The sequence below is a fragment of the Electrona antarctica genome (genome assembly GCF_951216825.1).
Source record: "Electrona antarctica genome assembly, chromosome: 9".
NCBI lineage: Eukaryota > Metazoa > Chordata > Actinopteri > Myctophiformes > Myctophidae > Electrona > Electrona antarctica.
This window is the reverse complement of record NC_136790.1, coordinates 42,481,719-42,500,061: the sequence shown is the minus strand read 5'-3', so window position 1 is coordinate 42,500,061 and position 18,343 is coordinate 42,481,719. Positions and strand designations below refer to the sequence as shown.

Below are 18,343 nucleotides of genomic sequence, written 5' to 3'. Positions count from 1 at the left end.
TGTATAGATCGTCTATTTCCACTAGTCTGCGTCCCGAGGAGACATCACATTTCCTTTTTGGGTCACAGGCTAAACCGTTTGGGAACCAGTGTTTTTAAATGGCCCCCAGTGGGTGCAGATGCTTTGGTGTGGAGTGAAAGCAGAAAGATACAGTATATGACACATTGCTCAGCAACTGGCTTTTGATGTCGGATCTCCCAGCAGGGGAAAACACAGTATAATACTGTATATATAGAATAACCAAAGCTCAGAATACTACTACGGGCGGCGGTGGCTCAGGGGTAGAGTGCCTGGATGGGAACCGCAAGGTTGCCAGTTCGAACCCGGGCTCCCCCAGAGTTACTGTCGGAGTGTCCTTGAGCAAGACACTGAACCCCTAATTGCTCCCGATGTGCTAGTTGGTGCCTTGCATGGTTTCCGCTGCCATCGGTGTATGAATGTGTGTGTGAATGGGTGAATGTAATTGCAATCTATGTAAAGCGCCTTGGATAAAGGTGCTATATAAATGCACCATTTACCATTTACCATTTACTACACTATATGGCTTTTCCTTTTACCCTGGCGCTGTGTGTGTCAGTGCATCTAGTTGCCACAGCAACCCACCGGAAATCTGTTTGATTTTAATAAGATTCCACCCATCATTGCCAGACTAACACACAGCAAAAGAACATTGTGGCTTATACTTGAATGTTTAACCCAGTCCTTTGGTGAGTTGGCTCAGAATTAGTTCACAATCACTTCTCTTGTCAAGACACAAAAATGGAGGAGGGCTTCGGTAGACGATGGGATGGGGTGGGTGGTGGGAGGAGGTGGGTGAGGAGAGGCAGACAAACTCACAACCTGAAATGTCACGCCGTGGGAATCACCCTTAGTCCCGCGCTCCTAGCACTCTGAGGAAACAAACACACAGCCAGCGATGAGCAGGACAGTACACACCCCGGGGTGGGATGAGTTCTCAAGATGAATTTGAAATATACAGCATGGACGGCAAAACAGACAACAAGAAGAAGAAGAAGAATGAGAAGAAGGAGAGAAAGCAAGGTAACAAAAAACGCAGAAAGCAAGACAGAAAGAACCTTCAGAAATGCCAACCCTCTACCTAATATATTACATAGAGCACAGTATATACACCAGTAGTTCCAGTGACCCTCGTGGTTCCTCAAAGCGGTTCTAAATGGACCCTTACAGTCAGATCTGTAATTCTGAGTGTGTATACATTTATACATACATCTCCGAATTATGATGGCCCTCGAAATTAATTAAAGGTTCAAGAACCACTGGTGTGCACAATAAAAAGGCCTTAAAAAGGGCATTCATATACCGGATGTTAGCAAGGCGATTCGATATGAAAATCAATGTAAAGACGTGACATATAGATATTTCACACATAGTAAAGTATACATAAAAAATGCACACGCACGCACACACACGAAAGCTGGAAATGGCAGCACTCCAAAAGAAAAAAAAGCCTGCATTTGTATCTTTTGGAGTGCTATTTCCACCCCTTTTTTATACCCTTTTTATACCAACCCCCAAGGAGGTATTCAGAGGAAGTGCACCTGCTCTACATTTCTTTGTGTGTGTGTGTGTGTGTGTGTGTGTGTGTGTGTGTGTGTGTGTGTGTGTGTGTGTGTGTGTGTGTGCGTGTGCACACGTGTTTGTACACGTGCACGTGTGTGCGACGTGCATGCTCATTTGAAATGCGAATTTGTATGACAAGGCGACCATACAAACACATGCACGTGAACGCATCAGTGTTTTGTTCCAACCAGTGTTGTTGTCGTCGACTAAAACTGAGACGAAAAATGTTTGTCGACTACCATTTTTCACTGACGAAAACTAAATGGAAACTAAATGAAAACTAAGCTATGATGACTAAAACTAAGACTAAATATACTAACAATTTCGTCAACAAATAAAAACTAAGAGATCCAGATCCAGATCCAAGCTGTGAGCTTGTAGATCGGCTATTTTCAGCAAGTGTCAAAACAGTCATTACGACGGCATCAAGGCCCGCCAAGATACATTTTAGTCGACTAAGACCCCGTTTACACAGAGACGTTTCAAAAGATATCACTGAGTCGGTGTCAAAAAGTTTACCGTATACACTTAATCAAATCAATTAACCTATCTGTCTACACTACAACATACATGTACAAGATAGACTACAATAAAACATTTAGGACATGATTGTATAGATTTTCCTAAATACATGATTGGACTATATAAAAATACAACAAAAGTATTCTAATTAAAAAATATAACACTTGGTTATCTACAGTAAGAGAAAAGAGATAATAAAAAATATATTTATTGTCATCTGGTCAATCAGAAGTTCGTTTGTTGTTCTGTTTAAAAAATATTCCACATTTGTCACTTTGTTTTCCATGATATATATTTTGAAATATCAGATCAACAAGCTCACAACGCGTCGCATCACAACGCAAACTTGTAGAACTGCTATTCTCAAATAAGCTGGTCGCTTTTGGGGTTGTTTTCATAGACCTGGTTGCTTATTTCTCTCACACAATCTGGCAACACTGCTGTTCCCCTATTAAAGTTGGTTCACTGCATTTGAAGACAGTGTGCAGGTGTTTGTTCCTTTTTTAAAGGTTAATTTTCAGTAAGAGCATTTTTGCATTTAGTCGACTAAAATCGCATGACATTTCGTTTATTAAAAAAATAGACTAACACTAGTCCCGGAGCATTCCGGGTGGCTATAAAATATGACTTAAAACAAAATTAAAATGTATTCAAAAGACTACGACTAAAAAGAAAAAAACAAAAAATCAACACTGCAGCTGGGACTGGCATCCCTGAAGGATCAAGATGGCAGACAAAGCGAGACGGACAGAGGACAGAGTTCTGACTCACGGCCAGTAGTGGGAGTAGGAGCGGTAGCAGCAGTAGTGCTGGTAGGAGAGGAAAGGGCATTGGACAACGACAGGTGACTAGGACTAGAAACATTGGTTACATCCTGGTTCTGGCTTGTGGTGGACGACTGGCGTCTCAGAGCCCCGGGGGGCGCCCCCTGAAATGAGGTGCCGCTCTTGAAGGTGTTGACCACCTCAATCTGCGGGGAGGAGGGAGAGAGAGAGAGAGAGAGAGAGAGAGGGGTGGACAGAACAACAAGAACACAATGGATTCTCAGAGCACATGAGAGAGAGAGAGAGAGAGAGAGACTCAATGGCAGACTGGCTGGATGGTATCGGATGGTGAGAGGCACACTCAAAATAAAAGAAAATACAGGGAATGTGTGTATACAGTATGCATTTGAAACACAGTGTGAGGGGTGGGAGGGATAGGCAGCCAAAGGACAAGGGTGCAGTTTTCCCCTCAACGGTGGTGAATGGTGAAATTGTACTTATAGACTTAAAGTACAGTAAAAAAAAAAGGTGAATTATTAACTGATTGTCAACAAAGAAAAGCATTATTTTGTATACAGAGGCAGCCGTTTAAATTGCTCAAGATATTTTCCAATTAATTCATCGTGCCTATATAAACTCACTCACCAATGGAAAACCAGTCCAGGGTTCATACCATATAGAGATATATTATAATATACATAAACCAGAGAATGAACTCCCACTGCTGTCCCGCGTGGATTTTCCTCCTCATCCTCCCCAGCAAATCAAACCTGCCCGGCGGTCTATACTCCGTGCTGTGCAATGTATCCGGCTGCTTCTGTATGGTGCTGGTCTGTAGTACAGTAGCCTCGGAAACCCAGGCTTTTTTATTTCCAGGAAGAAAGTATAGTACAGTGTTGTTGTATAGGATACCTTCACCCCCAAGACCATCATTGGTGACATGAAATCGCTTGGGAAGGAGAAAAAAACCCCAGTATACTATATGAAATATCACAGTGATTATGGTCGGGAGAGATAAGGACAGTACGGTACATGTTTTAATGTTGGGAAGCGCTGCCATATACGTGCATATGCAGCACACGTATGCCACGCTGATATCTACAGTATATGCACCTATGACACACCATATAGGTGTAATAGATGTTCTAGAGACCCACCTTGGTGTTTCCATCACTCCAACGGTGCAAGAGGTCTTCGGATACCTGAATTGTTGGTCGCCTTGAGTTAAAGATGGAGTGCCACATTTGTTTTATTTTTCCAGTTTTTCATGTGTCTATGAGGTGACAGTACTTCATTAGACACCCTGGAGTCGTTTGTATGTGCAATGGTGTATTAACTTTGCATTTAGGGTTTCTTCCTGGAGGCTGAACCCTTGACAGTCAAACGGGCCAATGAAATAAACAGTAATATAGTGACATCACACTATCAGCTCCTCCCCCTAACCCCTCCCCCTTTATCATACAACTACAGCTGTGGGTGCGTCTTCAGTTCAGGTGGATCACCACTCATCACCACCCACCAGGCAAACCAGGCATACTTAATGAACTGGTGGGCATGCCCACATAAAAACAACATTTTAACAAATACTGTACACTTTTTGAAAAAATTATACCACCTTATAACAATAAGACCTGATGATCATGTTTTAGGGTGGAAAAAAATCACGGCACTCCATCTTTAAGACAACTTTAGCCCTAAAGTTATACACACACTTACAATAGTTGTTGGCGGCAAAAAACAAACAGAAGATTGTAGTTCAGCTATTTCTGAAGCGCAACTAAGTATAACTTTACTGAACGCGACAGACAGACAAACCTTCTGACGGTTTGACCTCGACCATGTTCACTCCTGCAGAGCTGTGATTGTCCCAAGCATTTTCCAAACAGGTGACCATGCATTTGAAGAAGCCTTACATACGACATAAAATAACAAACAACAGCTCAGAGGAAGGGGGAAAAACTAAATACTAAAAAAAAAAACAGAGCAGGAAGTTACAGATATAATTCAATGTACATGTATACACTATACAGTGGTGGAAGAAGTGTTCACATTTCTTACTTGGGTAAAAGTATCAATACCACAGCGTATTCAAAGTTTACTTGAGTAAAAGTACAAATGTATTAGCATCAAAATATACTTAATGTACTCACGGAGAATATCCCATTTCACAAGCTTTCAAAATCTTTTTGAAAAATGCACTGTAGATTGGCAATTTTCAGTATAAAGTATAAATAGGGCTGACGAGGTTACTGCATGTTTTAATAATACAAATCAAAGTAACTAAAGTGTCCAAATAATATTAGTGGAGTAAAAGTACAATATTTGCCTCTGTGATGTGTAGTGGAGTAGAAGTACAAGTATTGGAAATTGGAAAACACTCCTGTAAAGTAAAGGTACCTCGAAAATAATGTAGATGTACTTGGGTTAAGCAAAGTAAAGCAAAGTTCTTTGTTTACCCAGGGAAGTGGGTTCAATGCCTTGCTCAAGGGCACTTCAGCGGTGGTAATTTGAACGTGCCGGTCCGGGGATTCGAACTGGCGACCTTCCGGTATCAAGACCGCTCCGCAAACCGTTCGGCCACCGCTGTCCTTCCACCACTGCATGCAAATGGCCTTAGGCCTCACTCACACGGTCGCTGCAGATTGCTCTGTGCTTGCTGTATACAAAGGGTGTGACACAGCTTGCCCCAATGCATTTCCAATGGGAGTCACATGGTCTGACACAACACTTGTGTTGTATGAGGGGGAGGGGCGCAGTCGAAACACAGCTGAAAGCCATACAACAGCTTGTAGTCCAAAATGTAGTCCTCAAACCATGTGACTTCCATTGGAAATGCATTGAGGCGGCCATGACACTCACAGCATTCATACAGCAAGCAATGCATTAAAGGTCTGAGTGAGGCCTTACAGCAGTGGTGGAAAAAGTACTCAATTGTTTTACTTAAGTAAAAGTACCAATACTGCAATTTAGAACTACTTCGTTACAAGTAAAAGTACGGAATTTAAAATATACTTAAAGTACTAAAAGTAAAAGTACTCATTGTGCAGAACGTGCCAAGTTCAAAATGTGTCGAAATCTATGGTTGCGACGGATTGTGAGTTTGTAGATCTGCTATTTTCAAATGGCCGAAATGTATAGGGTTGAAGTGGCTAATGCATGTTTTCTAATCAAAATGAAAATCTCCAAAGCAACTAGTAACTAAAGTTTTAAAATAATTGTAGTGGAGCAAAAGTACAAATGTTGGCTCCGAGATGTAGTGGAGTAGAAGTAAACGTATTGGAAATTGGAAATACTCAAGTAAAGTACAAATACCTCAAAATTGTACTTAAGTACAGTACTTAAGTAAAAGCACTTAGTTACTTTCCACCACTGCCTTACGGTGATTAGAAAGTGAACACTCCGAAGTGGAACAGGTGCAGGTGAAACCCTTTGGTCCGTCCCATGCAGTGACAGCTAGTCCCTCACCTGAGTCTGTATGCGGTTGAGTCCTCTGAACCAGAGGATCTGTCCTCTCCTCAGCTCCCTCTCCGCGTGGTCAATCTCCTCCTGGTCATCGTTCATGTCGTCATCGGGCAGCTCGTCCTTCTGGCTCAGCTGGCCCGCCTTCCGCAGGAAGCGCAGCTTGCTATTGGGTATGCTTGATATCACCTGTTCCCGTTGGAGGGGAAATTGTGGGTTGTCGTTTCAAAACAAGGCAATAAGGTCCAGAGACTTTCATGGGGTACAGTAGATTATTATTATTATAATTATTTTTAGATGGAACCAGTGGCTCTCAAATTGGGACCTGGGGAACCCAATTGAGAGGGTTCCAGGAGGTTCCCATTAAAAACGAGGAACAGTTTAAATAATTTTAACCATATTGCATACACTGCTATTCCAAAGAAAAAGACGATCCACAGCGCTGTGAGATTGCAGATTGTCTAGCTTTGAAATGTTTTGAAAAAGGGGGGGAAAAAAGTTTGAAGTTAAAGTTAAAAGGATCCCTGGCTAATAAGACAAATATGCCTTGATACATTATAAGTGCCCTCTGTAACTAAGGTTTAAAAATACAAATAAAACCTTAAATATTTAATTAGTGTGGTTGCTATAAGCAACACACTATTGTTCTTGATCCGAGAATGTTTTTGCCAGCAAAGAGAACCTGCTTTTTTGTTAACTTTTGCACAACAGAAAAGTGAAGCTTTTGGTAATTTTTTATAATTATATAATAATAATAATAATCTTATTAGCCAGGGATTCTTTTAATTAGCATGTATTCTTAAGATGGTCCGGGGCACCAAATCTTTTCAGATGGTGTTCCGCAATCAAGTACGGTACATATCAATGTGGCGGTCCGTGACATGAAAATGTTTGAGAAGCACTGCTCTAAAAGGACAAACACACTTAACTCAATTTTTCCCAGGTACGTATATATACATACGTCGACGCTAGGTGGCGTCATATACTAAGTCTGTATATATACATACCCCAACGTAGACTCTTTCTATGTAATGGTTGATGCCTACGGAAGCCTTTAACATTTGTCCGGTTCCCAAAAGCAACGCCCCACCGTTCCAACTATGGGATTGGAAATATAATCACAGTGCACAGCAGTGGAAGAGAGGATTTTCAAAATGTCATAACTCTGGTTCTAAGATCGCCGTCCTTGGTGGATTTTCTGCCATCCACATTTCGGATTTAATTTGTGTCTTTTTACCGCGACGCTGGCACCATGTAAATGCTTCTGACGAGAGGTAAGGAGTGTTCCAATGCTGCGGTAGTATGTGTAGCAACAGTGTGTGTGTGTGTGTGTGTGGGGGGGGGGGGGGCAAACACTGTCTTATTAAAGTGAGCATGTATACTGGTCCCTGGAGTTAACAGCTAGCGGTAGAGATAGAGTTAACAGACACACAGATGCATTACCTGTCCCCAGACTAGTTCTCCCACACCGAGGAACACGCACCACATCCATTTCTCTAGGTCCAGGGGTTGACAACTGAACGGCTTCCCTCCAAACTGAACGATCACAATCTATAAGCAAAGCAAAATTACGTCAGATTGAACACAGTCATAATGCACACAATCTAGATCGGTGATGCACATAGATAATTACATTTCAATGAAAATTAAATTCATTATGGTTGATGCCGGCAACCCAATTTTCAAACATTTTCAAACGATATTTGAAATAGGCAAACTACAAAGCTCACAGCGTGTCGGACACATTGTGATGTGGTACATGGTCTATTTTCGCTAGCCCCTCCTATGTGGACCGCACGTAATTCCGACGGAGGACATGTGCTGCTCCCGTGCTTGCGGTTATGGTTAGGTTAGGTTAGGGTTTGAGGTAGGCAGGGCAGAAATTTCACGGCGGCCATGGCGGGGCGGCCATGGCCGTCGTTGCCCCTCTCTTTGGCCGTGTGCCCCTCGAAAAATGATATGCCCAGACGGCCACAGTGGCCGTGGTGCCCCGTAAGGCTGTACCTTAGCCCTTTTTTTAGGACTCGAACTTCGGCAGGAATTTTCGAGCGAACATCCGGACCATTTTTTTCTAATTAATTAAAAAAAATAACCTTTGAGATATCCGTCTCGATCAGAGCGCAGCGCGTCTCCCCTGCTCTTTATCAATCTCTCTCGTCTCTCCCAACACACACCACACACACACACACACACACCGTCAAGTGGCTCCGCGAAAACAGCTGATCTGCAAGCTCATGTGAGCTTGCTGGCAGGCAGCTAAAACAGCGTATATTGCTCGTTATTTGTCCCACCTGTGTATTCTCAGAAGCGCATTGAAGTGCTAGTTAACAATGATCAGAGTTCCCTGCTTTTTGTGATGTGATGCTAGAGAGCATATGCTAATATATCATGGCTAAGAACGGTTCCCCCTGTCAGCGATCATGCTGGTGTGTGTGTGTGTGTGAGAGAGACAGACATTCCATTCAATGGAACTCTTTTGTTCTCACAGAACAAGGTGAGAAAGGTCAATCAACTCAGCTGCAGGCCAATCACCAAATTAAGAGATGCACGGGAGATGGGACAGCAGAACTAGGAGATATTTCTTTAAAAAATCATAACTTCTGACAGGAATGCACTAGAAACTTACTTTTTTTTTTACATGATCATATCGCATTCTCGCCGAGATATATTTTCGAGTTAATAAAAAAGGGGAAAAATTATAATATTTTTTATTTAATAAAAAAAAAAAACGAATGGTTCAAGCCCATTAATTAAGATTCGAGTGCCAATCCTAACGAGCGAACATTCGAACCTTGAATGTTTGGGGACAGCCTTAGTGCCCCGACCGGCGCCCACAGCAGTACATTTAACCGTTTTTCCTCTGCGCAATTTTACAGTCATTACGGTAACCAATGTTCCCGCACATGAACACCAGAGATATATTTGTTTATTGTAGTTGTGTTGCCATTTGCCAAGTGGTTTGATTATTTTGCCTAACTACCCCGCTGGTCGTCATGACGCACACACGCGCGCGCACACACACACACACGCACGCACGCACGCACGCACGCACGCACGCACGCACGCCTCCTCGTGACCGTGTGGTGGTCCTACGTCACATGCTTTAACGTTGGTCAGACATGGTCCAGCTGATTTATTTTTGTCTAACGCGAAACAGCGTGGCTGTCCATAAAAGGAGGAGGAGAGATGATCTATCTATCTATCTAGCCCACCAAAACAAACATAAATGTACTTTTGCGTTACATATGGATAGCGACAGAAAAATACCATGGATATAATTAAACACATAAACACACCTCCAGGTAAGAACAAAAAAAAAAGATCTGAAGCTGCACTTTCACTTTGTGTTGACTTATCTCCAGAGTCCTCAGTCCTGCAGCCCCACAATGGAGAGATGATCTCATCTGTCACTATAACCTCTCTACAATGCCATATGCCAGTCTAGCCTTAAAACCTACATTTATGTTATTCAATAATTACTTTAGTACAAAATATAGGCTTTTCTAAACCAAGCCCTCATTCAAAAGTTATGTAGGCTGTCATTGTATTTTCTGTGAATTAACTCACAAATTGTTTTTTAATCATCCTTAACCTTTAAGCTAAAATAATTATGACCGGGGACTTAAAATCATTGTTTTAATTGATGTCCTTCATGCCCTGGCCTTTGTGCCCTCAAAAAGTTGACCACACTAAAGGCCAAGTGGCCTTGCCCCTAAAAGGATGAAATTCCAGGCCTGGAGGTAGGTTGTCGTTTGTCGGACCAATGACTAAGTACTGCACTCCTATATATAGCTTTTGTCCCCTCACGTCTCATATTTGCCATTGACAACCAAAAGAGAAATTAGGTCATATGTGCCTCAAATATGATGTAAATGTGTGGCAACACAAACATTAAATGCCATTGGGGGACACAGCCAGAGTCTATGGCTACTCAGTGATCCTTGTATGGAAACATTTGGAAACCACTGATGTACATGTAGATGTCAAAAAGGTCACGAGACACCTTCATAACCACAGGAAGACATTCCGTGCTCTGCCAATCCAATCATCACATTCCGTGCTATGCCAATCAAATCATCACACTCCGTGCTCTGCCAATCAAATCATCACATCCAAACAATCACTTTTGGCGTCTTCACTTTCAAATGATGTATTTTTCTCAGCCAATCAAATCATCGTTATGGGGTGATCAGCCAATCACAAGCCAATGTTTGTGTTCACACAAACGCGGAAAGCTGCGGGCCTGTGTGAAGTGAGGGGCGCTAATATATTAAAGTCTAACTCATGTTGATTAGGTGACAACGGTGCCAACACAAACATTAAATGCCATTAACAATAAAGAGACAATATGATGTAATGAGGGTCGGGACAATATGACGTACATTTTCCCTTCATTGTTAATGGCGTTTTTAGAACAAACATTGAACTAAAACAAACATTAAACCTGTATATAGGAGGGGCTAGCGCCCCTCAAAAATGTGAGGACAGAAAAGTGAGGATTTATGTTTTTAATGTTTTTATCTCCTTGTACCTGGATGATGAAGGTGCCAAATACGATGGTGCAGAAGATGGGATTCCTGAAGATTCCGTCAAAGACGTTCCTCTCGCCGTGGATCTTGCGGGCGTTAATCTCGTTGAAGAGCTGCATCATGACGAAGGTGTTAAAGATGATGGTGTAATGCTCAGACGGAGGGGCGTGCAGCGGGGCGTTGCGGCCACTGTCGATGTCAAAGATCTTCTCGCCTGTAGGAGAGAATAAAAGCTTCATTTAGACGCTGTTCATGCCTATAACAGTGGTTCCCAAACTTTTTCATGTCAAGGACCCCAAAATTGACACTAATTATCCTGTGGACCCCCATTTGAAAAGACATGCCAGGGACCCCCATAAGAGAAGATTTTGTATGGCTCTAGCAGTGATTCTCAACCAGTTTAATTTCGAGGACCCCCCATTGACATGCATTAGTCTACGTAGGGACCCCATTTAATTGCATTTCTATCTCTGAGACCCCAATTTATATTGTAAATGTTAATTTAAAATAGCCCATCTACAAGCTCACAATGTGTCGCAACGCAACACATTGTGAGCTTGTAGATCGGCTATTTTCAAAAGGTTTTGTACACAGTTTGAACTTGTGAAATGGGACATTCTGCAATATGAGTACTTTTACTTTTAGTACTTTAAGTACATTTTGATGCCGATACTTTTGTACGTTTTCAATTCTGTACTTTTACTTGTAACGAAGTAGTTCTAAATTGCAGTATTGGTACTTTTACTTAAGTAAAACAATTGAGTACTTTTTTCTACCACTGCTTCCAACAAGGAAAAGGGACCGCCATGCAGTATACGTACCAACAAAGAGCAGGGTGAAGATGATAATTAGCTGAAAGATCCCATGGCCTAAGATGTTCTTGGTCATGGTGCTGGAGATGAGTGGCTTGTTGCGCCCGTAGGGTTTCCTCATCAGCAGAGACTCCGTGGGAGGTTCTGTGGCCAGAGCCAGCGACGCAAAGGTGTCCATGATCAGGTTAACCCACAGCATCTGCACCGCCTTCAGGGGCGAGTCCTGCATGGGAAGAACATGAAGAGAACTACTGTAGGACATGGGGTCTCAAAACTACCAGCTCTAACTTTAAAGAGAACTACTGTAGGACATGGGGTCTCAAAACTACCAGCTCTAACTTTAAAGAGAACTACTGTAGGACATGGGGTCTCAAAACTACCAGCTCTAACTTTAAAGAGAACTACTGTAGGACATGGGGTCTCAAAACTACCAGCTCTAACTTTAAAGAGAACTACTGTAGGACATGGGGTCTCACAACTACCAGCTCTAACTTTAAAGAGAACTACTGTAGGACATGGGGTCCCAAAACTACCAGCTCTAACTTTAAAGAGAACTACTGTAGGACATGGGGTCTCAAAACTACCAGCTCTAACTTTAAAGCCTTAGTAGGAACTTAAGTGAGAAACAAGATAAAATATCACATTATTAGAATGATTGCTCGTCCGAGTACTGGGATGAAACCCTGGGGGCAGACCAAGGACCCTCTGGGATGAAACCCTGGGGCAGACCAAGGACCCTCTGGGATGAAACCCTGGGGGCAGACCAAGGACCCCCTCTGGGATGAAACCCTGGGGCAGACCAAGGACCCTCTGGGATGAAACCCTGGGGGCAGACCAAGGACCCCCTCTTGGATGAAACCCTGGGGGCAGACCAAGGACCCCCTCTTGGATGAAACCCTGGGGCAGACCAAGGACCCCCTCTGGGATGAAACCCTGGGGGCAGACCAAGGACCATCTGGGATGAAACCCTGGGGGCAGACCAAGGACCCCCTCTTGGATGAAACCCTGGGGGCAGACCAAGGACCCCCTCTTGGATGAAACCCTGGGGGCAGACCAAGGACCCCCTCTTGGATGAAACCCTGGGGGCAGACCAAGGACCCCCTCTTGGATGAAACCCTGGGGGCAGACCAAGGACCCCCTCTTGGATGAAACCCTGGGGGCAGACCAAGGACCCCCTCTTGGATGAAACCCTGGGGGCAGACCAAGGACCCCCTCTTGGATGAAACCCTGGGGGCAGACCAAGGACCCCCTCTTGGATGAAACCCTGGGGGCAGACCAAGGACCCTCTGGGATGAAACCCTGGGGGCAGACCAAGGACCCCATCTGGGATGAAACCCTGGGGGCAGACCAAGGACCCCCTCTGGGATGAAACCCTGGGGGCAGACCAAGGACCCCCTCTTGGATGAAACCCTGGGGGCAGACCAAGGACCCCATCTGGGATGAAACCCTGGGGGCAGACCAAGGACCCCCTCTGGGATGAAACCCTGGGGGCAGACCAAGGACCCCCTCTTGGATGAAACCCTGGGGGCAGACCAAGGACCCTCTGGGATGAAACCCTGGGGGCAGACCAAGGACCCCCTCTTGGATGAAACCCTGGGGGCAGACCAAGGACCCCCTCTTGGATGAAACCCTGGCCCAGACCAAGGACCCTCTGGGAGGATGACACCCTGGGGGCAGACCAAGGACCCTCTGGGAGGATGACACCCTTGGGGCAGACCAAGGACCCTCTGGGAGGATGACACCCTGGGGGCAGACCAAGGACCCTCTGGGAGGATGACACCCTGGGGGCAGACCAAGGACCCTCTGGGAGGATGACACCCTTGGGGCAGACCAAGGACCCTCTGGGAGGATGACACCCTGGGGGCAGACCAAGGACCCTCTGGGAGGATGACACCCTGGAGGCAGACCAAGGACCCTCGTTCCTGTTCTCCCTTTGAGCTTCGTCGGTAGTGGGTACTGTATTTATGAGCATTGTATGTCTGTCCTGTGTTTCTTGTCATGTATTTTTTGTTACTGGCAGAGCTGTGTCACTTATTTTGCCTCTTCTCTTGGCCAGTTCACACTTGTAAAAGAGACGTCAGTCTCAATGTGTTTTTTTACTGGTTAAATAAAGGTTAAATAAAAAAATAAAAAACCAAGGACCAGACAGCCGGAGTACTGTATATCTCCACACTGGCCTGGGAACGCCAAGAGGAAGTTGCTATAATGTTGCTCTGGAGAGGGAAGTCTGGAGCTCTCTGCTGGAACGGTTGCCCCCGCAACCCGACTCCGGATAAGCGATCGAAGCAACATAAAATGTGTTGTACTGTGATAAAACATGGGACTGTTGGTACTATCTAGGTCTACTATGGCTTCTCCTACTGCACTTGCTGGAGTCTTAGATAGCGGTTATTCCATCGTTGAACAATATAACACATGATTCTCAGACCCAATTGCCTCAAATATATATGAGTGAACTACTTATATTTGCCAATTATTGGAAAGTGGCCATGGAAAAGTGTATAAGCGGGTTAATCCACTCCAAGCGATGTGGTTATGTGAAAACAATGCACTTCACAGTGCAAAGGGATTATCCCTTTAATTAAGGCGCACACGCCCCCCCCCCCCCCCCCCCACCACACACACACACACACTTTCAATAATTTATTTATGTCTGCAGGAAACACTGGGGTACAACAATACACTGACATACATTCATGGCATTATTATGTCACACATGCATGGGCAGTCGGGCACATGCGCAGGCACACACACGCACACAATGTATGCGTGTGTGTGACTGCGCGTGCGCGCGCACACACACACACACACACACACACACACACACACACACACACACACACACACACACACACACACACACACACACACACACACACACACACACACACACACACACACACACACACACACACACACACACACACACACACACACACACACTTCTGACCTGTGTGATACAGGCGCCAGTGAAAGCCACTATGACAGCCACTACATTGACGGTGAGCTGGAACTGCAGGAACTTGGAGATGCTGTCGTAGACGTTTCTCCCCCACATCACCGCCTTGACGATGCTGCTAAAGTTATCATCGGTCAGGATGATGTCTGAGGCCTCCTTAGCAACGTCTGTCCCCGCAATACCCTGAGGACACAGAGACAGTCAACACACTGACACAGGAGGACACAGAGACAGTCAAGACACTGACACAGGAGGACACAGAGACAGTCAATACCCTGACACAGGAGGACACAGAGACAGTCAACACCCTGACACAGGAGGACACAGAGACAGTCAATACCCTGACACAGGGGAACACAGAGACAGTCAATACCCTGACACAGGAGGACACAGAGACAGTCAATACCCTGACACAGGAGGACACAGAGACAGGCAATACCCTGACACAGGAGGACACAGAGACAGTCAATACCCTGACACAGGAGGACACAGAGACAGTCAACACCCTGACACAGGAGGACACAGAGACAGGCAATACCCTGACACAGGAGGACACAGAGACAGTCAATACCCTGACACAGGAGGACACAGAGACAGACAATGCCCTAGGAGAGAGGACACAGAGACAGTCAATATCCTAGGAGAGAGGACACAGAGACAGTCAATATCCTAGGAGAGGACACAGAGACAGTCAATATCCTGACACTGGAGGACACAGAGACAGTCAATACCCTGACACAGGAGGACACAGAGACAGTCAATATCCTGACACTGGAGGACACAGAGACAGTCAATACCCTGACACAGAGGACACAGAGATAGTCAATATCCTGACACAGAGGACACAGAGACTGGCAATACCCTGACACAGAGGACACAGAGACAGTCAATATCCTATAGGAGAGAGGACACAAAGACAGTCAATATCCTAGGAGAGAGGACACAGAGACAGTCAATACCCTGCCACAGGAGGACACAGAGACAGTCAATGCCCTAGGAGAGAGGACAAAGAGACAGTCAATATCCTAGGAGAGAAGACACAAAGGCAGTCAATATCCTAGGAGGACACAGAGACAGTCAATATCCTAGGAGAGAGGACACAAAGACAGTCAATATCCTAGGACAGAGGACACAGAGACAGTCAGTATCCTAGGACAGAAGACACAGAGACAGTCCACATGACAATACCCTGCTGGAAAACAGACACAGACAAATGTTCACCTTTGGCTTCACTTTGAAGCCACATTCTACAACATGAATCTATGGGTTCACAATTAAAACCTCCCCTTACGACCTCCCTCCTACACGATTATTTACGGGGCCTCTGAAGATGGTCATGGGATCAAGTCTAGGGACTTTGTATCAAAGAGGGACAATAGATGTTTTTGAGGCAGCAGTTTGACCATAACGTCGGACCTCCCAGCGATTAAGAAGAAGCCTAAAATACATGGATATATTATATATTTATAATTAGGAAATAATTACAGAGGGGTGGTTGAGGATAATTAATTTTGCGAGGTTGTTTTTGAAGTAAGAGTATCTCAGATCCTTTTACGGACATCCTGCTGTGTCTTCGCTTGAAGATAGATAGTATTTTTTCCGCACACAAAAATAACACAATTTGCTCTGTTGCTTCATGCAGATGTACGGGCGAAGCCACGTTTGGGCGCTACATGTACTTGTACAGTAACAGTATGGACCACAGCATTCTGTGGACGTATAGGAACAATCTCTCTAAGCTACACACAGTGTACAAAGAACATTTTTACTTTTACTCCACTACAATAATTTGAAAACTTTAGTTACTAGTTACTTTGGAAATTTTAATTTTGATTATTAAACATACATTAACCACTTCAACCCTATACATTTCGGCCATTTGAAAATAGCCGATCTACAAGCGGTAGGCCTACGGAACGGTAAAAAGACTAAATTGATGACGTCTGCCGTTACCGTCGCCGGTTCTGGCTGCCGGGCTGCCGTGCCGTCCCGTTTCCGTTTATACCGTCCTGCTCCCGTTCACTAAAATTACTCCGGTTTGCCGTCTACCGCTTGCCTGATCAGTGATCAGCAGCATAATACTAATGGCATACCAACATCAATACAGCATGGAATTTGTGGACAAAATCTTATCCAACGGTGGTCCATGCATGCATGGGCTCAAACACAGAATAAATAATGGGTCTTGACGTGAAAAGGGTTGAAATCCTATGACTTAGGGATGCATGTCCACATGGGGCCACTAGGGGGAGCTCCAGCTCTACACGGCTGGAAGACTTGAGTGACAAGGAAAGAGAGCGTGATGATGAATGATGTGACGGAGGAGTGAACACGTCTACATCAGAATACTGTACGGCTGCTGGCTGGCTGGCTTTGCTCCCGTTCCAGTGCTTCAACCAGCTGTTAGATATAAGGTCATTAGAGTCATTAATTAAAACCCATTCAGGACGGATGAACCCCTTTTGGTGTTTTATAAGCTTTATGTTACACTTTCGCTGTTGCAAAAAAAGCAGATCTACAAGCTCGCTACGAGCTTGTAGATCAGCAATTTCTCATAATATTGCCGCAAATCTTTGAATATTATATTCTTCCAGAGCAAACGTTTGTTTTTAACTCAAATCTTTGCTTCTGGGTGGTGGTCCCTGGAACAACATATTTTCAGATGGGGGTCGGCGGCCAATTACATATACTTTTTTGGGGGTCCTTGACATGAAATTATTTGACAATCACTGATATATATGAGGTTTTTCCAGAAAACTGTCGTGATTTTAGAAGACATTTTGATACATCTGGTCTCAGGTCTAATTGGTTAATTAATGACTCAACGAGACAGACAGACAGACAGACAGACAGACAGACAGACAGACAGACAGACAGACAGACAGACAGACAGACAGACGGACAGACAGGGCTGACGTAAGAGGGCATTTTTAGACAGAAATAGCGAAAATAGCAGATCTACAAGCTCACAACGCGTCGCGCTGCGACACGTTGTGAGCTTGTAGATCTGCTATTCTCGGGGCGAACCCTGCACTCATTAGCTAGTGGAGATGCGGTGTATACGACGCAAAATGCTGCGTTCAAGTTCAGGAGACTTCGGGGAAAAAAAGGAATTCTCCTGAATGCTGCCTTCCGGCATGGCATGGAAAGGAAAGGAGAGTAGGGCATTTCTTTCATCATGGAAAGGGCAGTTGTTTTACAGATGGGGGTAAAAGGGCAGGGGGCTGAAGCCCCCTTTGACGTCTATGTGTTCACGTCCCTGGATGGAGGAAGTGCTTTATATTACCATGGCGAAGCCCACGTCGGCCTTCTTCAGGGCCGGCCCGTCGTTGGTTCCGTCTCCGGTCACGGCGACCACCTGCCTCGTCTCCAGTGCACAACTGTCGATGATTCCTGAGGAAGACACGTGACGCACGCGCACACACACGCGCGCACACACACACACACACACACACACACACACACACACACACACACACACACACACACACACACACACACACACACACACACACACACACACACACACACACACACACACACACACACACAGAGATAATGAGCAGAACAGCAAAATGAGTCATCAAATTAAATTAATTTAGCAAAATCCCCTATTTGTTTAGTTTTGTATGTACGCTAATGCCGGCTTAAAGCATTGATTTTTTAAATTTAGCTTCGAGTTTTGATATTTTAGAGAAACTCTGTCAAAATCAGTGG

The 18,343-nt window shown here is 44.6% G+C and overlaps 1 protein-coding gene across 4 annotated transcripts in view; it reads right to left on the bottom strand.

The window, feature by feature from the left end:
* atp2b2 (ATPase plasma membrane Ca2+ transporting 2) overlaps positions 1-18,343 on the bottom strand; it is a 334,512-nt gene that overhangs the window by 8,328 nt on the left and 307,841 nt on the right. For 3 of the 4 annotated variants that reach the window (XM_079510382.1, XM_079510384.1, XM_079510383.1), the window contains 6 exons: positions 17,913-18,019; positions 14,618-14,809; positions 11,677-11,890; positions 10,858-11,069; positions 7,770-7,877; positions 6,333-6,515 (listed from right to left, as the gene is read on the bottom strand). In XM_079510382.1, the coding sequence (XP_079366508.1) occupies positions 6,333-6,515; positions 7,770-7,877; positions 10,858-11,069; positions 11,677-11,890; positions 14,618-14,809; positions 17,913-18,019 (1,016 nt within the window). Of the gene's footprint in view, positions 1-2,974; positions 3,074-6,332; positions 6,516-7,769; positions 7,878-10,857; positions 11,070-11,676; positions 11,891-14,617; positions 14,810-17,912; positions 18,020-18,343 lie in introns of all 4 variants that reach the window. The other variant, XM_079510385.1, reaches the window with a different exon arrangement.